Consider the following 6,708-nt stretch of genomic DNA (forward strand, 5'->3'; position numbering starts at 1 on the left):
CATATGCCACACCCCCTGACATCACCGGAAGTGTGTCAGAAGGCAACACCCACCGCTCAGGCTCCACTGGACTGTTTTGGATTGCTAGCTATGGGGGGGGGGAGAACGTGCAGATCTGCCCTCACAGAGGAGGGAGAGCTTGTACCTGAATAAAACTTGGTCTTAAAGGTGCCACTGGACTGTTTTGCTCTGCAGTTTACCTGGCTGCTTCTTGCTCTGCCTGAGGGCTGCTAGGAGCTTGTTGCATGTGCCCTCCCCCTGGGCTCCGCTCCTGTGTGCTCCTGCAGGAAATGACCCCCCTGGAAGTATCTCCTGTGTGTGTCCTTGCTCCGTGGGACACCTGGAAGGGTTTGTTGTGTTGAAGGAGCTCTGTGTCAGAGCTGCAGTCCTCCGCTTGACACCAGCGGGGAGGGCCCGTCCCCTAGCAGGAGCTCTCTGCATCGTAGGTTGTTGGAACGAGCCACGGCGTGCCCCGAAGAAGACCGGGGGATTTAAAAACAGCCGTTTGCTTTCGGATTACTCAAGCTCAGTACTGTATCCTACTCTGCTGCTCACCCCCATGAAGGAAAGAGAAAGCAGGCTTAATATAGGACAGGGGTGTCAAACATGTGGCCCGGGGGCCACACCAGGCCCCCAGAGGGCTTCCATCAGGCCCATAGTGGAACTGGCTGTCTTCTGCTTCTTCTTCCACTTCCGCTGCTGCTGTTTCATTGTAGCTCTGCAGCTTACAGAAACACACCTCAAGAGTGCAACAGCACAGACATTTTGATGCAGTAATTCAGAGCGAGAGGTGTCAGTTATCAGGCACTGTTAAGTAAACAAAGCATTGCAGGAGTGCTAATGTTTGAAGCATGTTTTTATTTTAAGTAAAAGAGAACCCTTTGTGTTTGTGTCCTTTATAAAGTTCATATATCTCAGCTACCTGGCATTACATTTTATGATACACACGGCCTGGCCCAACAAGGTCTCATTTATGCAGGGGTTGTTTCGTAGAAAAAGAGGTGCAGGAGCTCATTAGCATAACTCATTAGCATAACTTATTTGCATATACCACACCCCCTGACTTCACCGGACGTGTGTCAGAAGGCAACACCCACCGCTCAGGCTCCACTGGACTGTTTTGGATTGCTAGCTATTGGGGGGTGGGGGGACGTGCAGATCTGCCCTCGCAGAGGAGAGAGAGCTTGTACCTGAATAAGACTTGGTCTTAAAGGTGCCACTGGACTGTTTTGGATTGCTAAGCTGTTTCTTGCTCTGACTGAGGGCTGCTGGGAGCAGGGGGTGGGGCTTGTTGCATGTGCCCACCCCCTGGGCTCTGTATTGCCGGAGCTCCCCTCCTGTGCGCTCCTGCAGGGAATGACCCCTGCATTTATGTCAGATCTGGCCCTCGTAACAAATGAGTTCGACACGCCCCGTGTATAGGGTGTTGTTCTCAGGTTCATTTCTGACCGCCCTAATTCAGCCTCTCCGTAAGCTAAATAAATAGGTGTGATGCTTCCCAAAGGAGGGCCGCAGGTCTCCCTTTCTTAACCGGTTCTCCTCTCTCCTTGGCTCGATAGGAAACCTGGAGACCAACCATAACCTGCCGCCTTCTCACAAGTCCCGGAATCACATTCTACGGTGAGACGGAAGAGGCTCGGTCCAGATGCCAGCCAGGGCCCGATGGCCCGGTCAGACCTCCCATGCAGGGCTGTGACCTCCTGAGAAGCTTCCCCCACCATGTATGGTGGCCCACGAAGGGGATGTGGAATCTCCTGCGTTGGCTGGACCGCAACAACAAGAGGGTGCTTATGTACCTGGGAGGATACCTGGATGGGCCGGGCTGGCCTGATCTTCTCACCTCTCAGGCGTTAAGCGGGGTGACCCCTGGTTGGTCCTTGGATGGGAGGCCACCAGGGAAGCCCAGGGTCGCTTGCCTTTGGCTTGGTGGTTCCCGAGTGGTTCCCAGTCAAGGTTTAGCTGTTGGGCGTGTGGCTCGAGGGAACACGGGCCTCACGTGGTTTTGGCAGCCTTCACACGTCAGGCTGTGTCCCTCCTGGGGCCCTTTGGGGGGGGGAAGGGGGGCCAGAACTCTCAAGAGGGGAAATGAAGTTTTCAATCTACTGAAAACTCATGAACTTTTAAGAACATAAGAGGAGCCAATGTTGGATCAGGCCAACACTCTGGGTCACACAGTGGCCAAAAATACCAGGTGCCACCAGGAGGTCCACCAGTGGGGCCGGGACACTAGAAGCTCTCCCACTGTTGCCCCCTCCAAGCACTAGGAATACAGAGCATCCCTTGCCCCATACCGAGAGTCCCTTATCTACACCTTGTGGCTAACAGCCACTGATGGACCTCTGCTCCAGATGTTTATCCAGTTCCCTCTTATAAGAACATAAGAGAAGCCAATGTTGAATCAGGCCAATGGCCCATCCAGTCCAACATTCTGTGGCACACAGTGGCCACAAATACCAGGGGCCCTCAGGAGGTCCACCAGTGGGGCCGGGACACTAGAAGCTCTCCCACTGTTGCCCCCTCCAAGCACTAGGAATACAGAGCATCCCTTGCCCCATACCGAGAGTCCCTTATCTACACCTTGTGGCTAACAGCCACTGATGGACCTCTGCTCCAGATGTTTATCCAGTTCCCTCTTATAAGAACATAAGAGAAGCCAATGTTGAATCAGGCCAATGGCCCATCCATACAGAGCATCCCTTGCTCCAAACATAAGAACATAAGAGAAGCCAATGTTGGATCAGGCCAATGGCCCATCCAGTCCAACACTCTGTGTCACACCGGGGCCAATAATGCCAGGTGCCATCAGGAGGTCCAGCAGTGGCGTCAGGACATTAGAAGCCCTCCCACTGTTGATCCCCCCCCCCCCAACAACCAAGAAGACAGAGCATCCCTTGGCCCGGAGTCCCTGTCTATACCTTGTGGCTAATAGCCACCGATGGACCTCTGCTCCATATGCTTATCTAATTCCCTCTTGAAGCCGTCCATGCTTGTAGTTGCCACCACCTCCTGTGGCAGTGAATTCCACGTGTTAATCACTCTTTGGGTGAAGAAGGACTTCCTTTTATCTGTTCTAACCTGACCGCTCAGCAGCCCACAAGTTCTTATTAGTTTTAAACATTTTTAAAGATTTAAAAAATAATGTTGTTGAAGAGGTCCCAGAACTCCATTCTGGTGCATTCCCCCAAATAAAAAAGCCCTGCCCATCCCAGTCCCAACCAGGACCAACCCTGCTTATCTTCCGGGCAGAGTTCCCCCTCAGCTAAGTTGGTGTGAGCCTGCTCACAGTTTTTTAGCCTCCAGCTCACAGAATTTTGTCTCGGCTCAGGAAGGGCTCCAGGGCAAACTAACTGACGCAGCAGCCAAGTCGCTCGCTCACAACTTTCATGCCGGTAGCTGACAAAACAGAATTTTTGCTCACAAGTCTCCACAGCTTAGAGGGAGCCTTGCTTGTGACCAGTGTTCCCTCTAAGCCGCGTTAGTGTGAGCTAGCTCACAGTTTTTTAGCCTCCGGCTCACAGATTTTTGTCTCGGCTCAGGAAGGAGGGCCCCAGGGCAAACTAATTGACGCAGCAGCCAAGTCGCTCGCTCACGACTTTCATGCCGGTAGCTGACAAAACAGAATTTTTGCTCACAAGACCCCACAGCTTTGAGGGAGCCTTGTTTCCCGAGATCTGATGAGTTCAGGCTAGCCCAGGCCCTGCAGGTCAGCGTTTGCTCATCGTGTGTGTGTGTGGGGGGTCAGAATTAGGGAGGAAGCTTTGAGAACTTTCAAACAGCTTTTCTTCTGCCTGCCCCGCTCTCTGCTGCCGTCCAGTCCCCCGCGTGCACCTCCCAGCCTCTCCTTCAAAAACACCCAGAGCTTTTTTAAAAAAACCCCGCAAACCCTTAAATCTTGGGAGCAGAATGGCGTGTGTAAATGCGGCACGTGTGTGCCCGCTGATCTTTTCCACGGGTGACGTGCAGCCGTTGCACCGCAAGCCCTGAGAATGAAATTGGGCTGCTCCAGCGCACGCCAGAGTATCCCTGCATCCCCACCGGCTAGCGTGGTGTTGGGAGTTGGCCTCTGGCCTGCAGAGGTGGGGCAGCAGACGGAAATAACGGAAGAACCACAGCTGCCGACTCGAAGAGCAATAATTAAACAAGACTGTGTGCGACGCTGTGATAACACTCAAAGCATTTACACGAACGTATCTGTCTGTACTTTTAACAGCACACAAAATTTAATAGAAGCCGTCTAAGTTCAGCCTTTAAAGTACAGAATGCAAAAACTGAAGAAGGTCCAAACGTAATCTTAAACCACAAGGGTAAGAAGGAAGTCTGATAAAGGGCCAATATTAAAAACTAAGTTAAAACGTATAATCTACAAAAATACATGTATTTATTAGAAAGACAGTTAAAAACATAGACGGCCTCAGTGAAAGCCTCGTAAACAAGTAAAGGTGGCCGAAACAGAAGGGCCGACACACATGACCAATGTTCCCTCTAAGCTGCGGGGTCTTGTGAGCAAAAATTCTACTTTGTGAGCCACTGGCATGAAAGCTGTGAGTGAGTGATTTGGCTGCTGCTTCAATTAGTTTGCTCTGGAGCAAGGCTCCCTCTAAGCTGTGGTGTCCTGTGAGCAAAAATTCTACTTTGTGAGCCGCTGGCATTACAGCTGTGAGCGAGTGATTTGGCTGCTGCAAAAATTAGTTTACTCTGGAGCTGTCCTTCCTGAGCGATGACAAAAATGTGTGAGCCAGAGGCTGAAAAACAGTGAGCTAGCTCACACCAACTCAGCTTAAAGGGAAAACACTGCACATGACATGACCAATGCTCCCTCTTAGCTGTGGAGTCCTGTGAGCAAAAATTCTACTTGATGAGCTACTGGCATTAAAGTTGTGAGCCAGTGATTTGGCCGCTGCATAAATTAGTTTGCTCTGGAGCCCTCCTTCCTGAGCTGAGATTAAAATGTGTGAGCCGGAGGCTAGAAAACTGTGAGCCAGCTCACACTAACTCAGCTTAGAGGGAACACTGGACCTGACACGTTTCCGCCCTATTGGGGGCCTTCTTCAGAGGTCAAACAATATTGAGGTACACGTAACTTTAATACATATTGCAGTAAGATAACCAATAAGTGAATATCGGACCAGGAAGAGGAAGGCTAAGCAGCAAGGTCTAAAGACATATGACAAAGATGTTTGCGAGCAGTGTTTCCTCTAACTGACTTCGGTGGCGAGGAAACAGTTTCGAGCAATGCAGTGTTCCCTCTAAGCTGAGATAGTGTGAGCTAGCTCACAGTTTTTTAGCCTCCAGCTCACACATTTTTTTTGTCTCGGCTCAGGGAGGACGGCTCCAGAGCAAACTAATCTCTGCAGCAGCCAAACTGCTCGCTCAAACTTTCACGCCAGGAGCTCACCAAGTAGAATTTTTGCTCACAGGACTCCACAGCTTAGAGGGAGTATTGTTTGTGAGGCCTCAAAAGGTGAAAGTCATGTGTCTGGTGCCAAATGCACAGTTGCTGAATTAGAACATCTTCCAATTTAGGTCCAAAAAGCACCTGTGTGGCTACCTAAGTCACAGCTGGAGTGTCCTCAAGCAAACTGCAGTTTCATCTTTTGAGGCCTCACAAACATCTTTGTCTTGTGTCTTTAGATCTTGCTGCTTAACCTTCCTTTTCTTGGTCCAGTATTCACTTATTGGCTATCTTATTGTAATGTGAATTATTGTTACATGTACCTCAATGCACCCAAAGAGTGATTAACACTTGGAATTCACTGCCACAGGAAGTGGTGGCTACAAGCATGGACGGCTTCAAAAGGGAATTAGATAAGCATATGGAGCAGAGGTCCATCAGTGGCTATTAGCCACAAGGTATAGATAGGGACTCTGGGGCAAGTGATGCTCTGTCATCTTGGTGCTTGGGGGGATCAACAGTGGGATGGCTTCTAATGTCCTGGCCCCACTGGTGGACCTCCTGATGGCACTGGTACTGTGTGACACAGAGTGTTGGACTGGATGGGCCTTTGGCCTGAACCAACATTGGCATCTCTTATGTTCTTATGTTCTTATGTTCAATATTGTTTGACCTCTGAAGAAGGCCCCCAATAGGGTGGAAACACGTCAGGTCATGTGTATTGGTCCCTGTGTTTTGGCCACCTTTACTTGTTTACAAGGCTTTCTTTGGGCCCTTATATGTTTCTAACTGTCTCTCTAATAAACACATGTGTTTTTGTATATTATACATTTCAACTAGGTTTTTAATACTGGCCCTTTATTCGACTTCTTTCTTACCCTTTTGGTCCTTGATTCCAGTTTTTGGGTCAGGTTTGTTTTCCCCTCCCCGCGCCTTACTGCCAAAAGTAATCTTATTCTAACGAAGTTTCCGGATAAGGCTTTCATTTTCCAAGGTCTTCATCGGAGAAGGACCCATTATAACTGTATAAAACATTAATTCAATAGTTAACAAAAGGGGACAAAACCCAGTTATAAATATTTTTTACCATTTTAAATATTTTGAACATTTTTAACAGCACGGCGCCAGAGAGGCTGGCGGGAGCGTCGCCCTGAGCCTCTTCCGCAGCCAGGCCCTTCTAGCTCCGCTCAGGGCAGAAGGGAGCGATTTTGTTTCCCGTTTTGCAAGCCGGCCATGCTGGGGACGCCTCTAGCATGAGATACTTTTGCGCAGGGGTCATTTTGTAGAAAAAGAGCTAGGGGGCTCATTAGCATAAC

The 6,708-nt window shown here is 49.9% G+C and overlaps 1 protein-coding gene across 1 annotated transcript in view; it reads left to right on the forward strand.

The window, feature by feature from the left end:
• IDH3G (isocitrate dehydrogenase 3 (NAD+) gamma) overlaps positions 1-6,708 on the forward strand; it is a 34,334-nt gene that overhangs the window by 10,992 nt on the left and 16,634 nt on the right. The window contains exon 6 of the mRNA XM_015405570.1: positions 1,560-1,620. Coding sequence (XP_015261056.1) covers positions 1,560-1,620 — 61 coding nt within the window. The remainder of the gene's footprint in view (positions 1-1,559; positions 1,621-6,708) is intronic.

The sequence above is a fragment of the Gekko japonicus genome, unplaced genomic scaffold (assembly GCF_001447785.1).
Source record: "Gekko japonicus isolate JY-2015 unplaced genomic scaffold, Gekko_japonicus_V1.1 scaffold2795, whole genome shotgun sequence".
Classification (NCBI taxonomy): Eukaryota; Metazoa; Chordata; class Lepidosauria; order Squamata; family Gekkonidae; genus Gekko; species Gekko japonicus.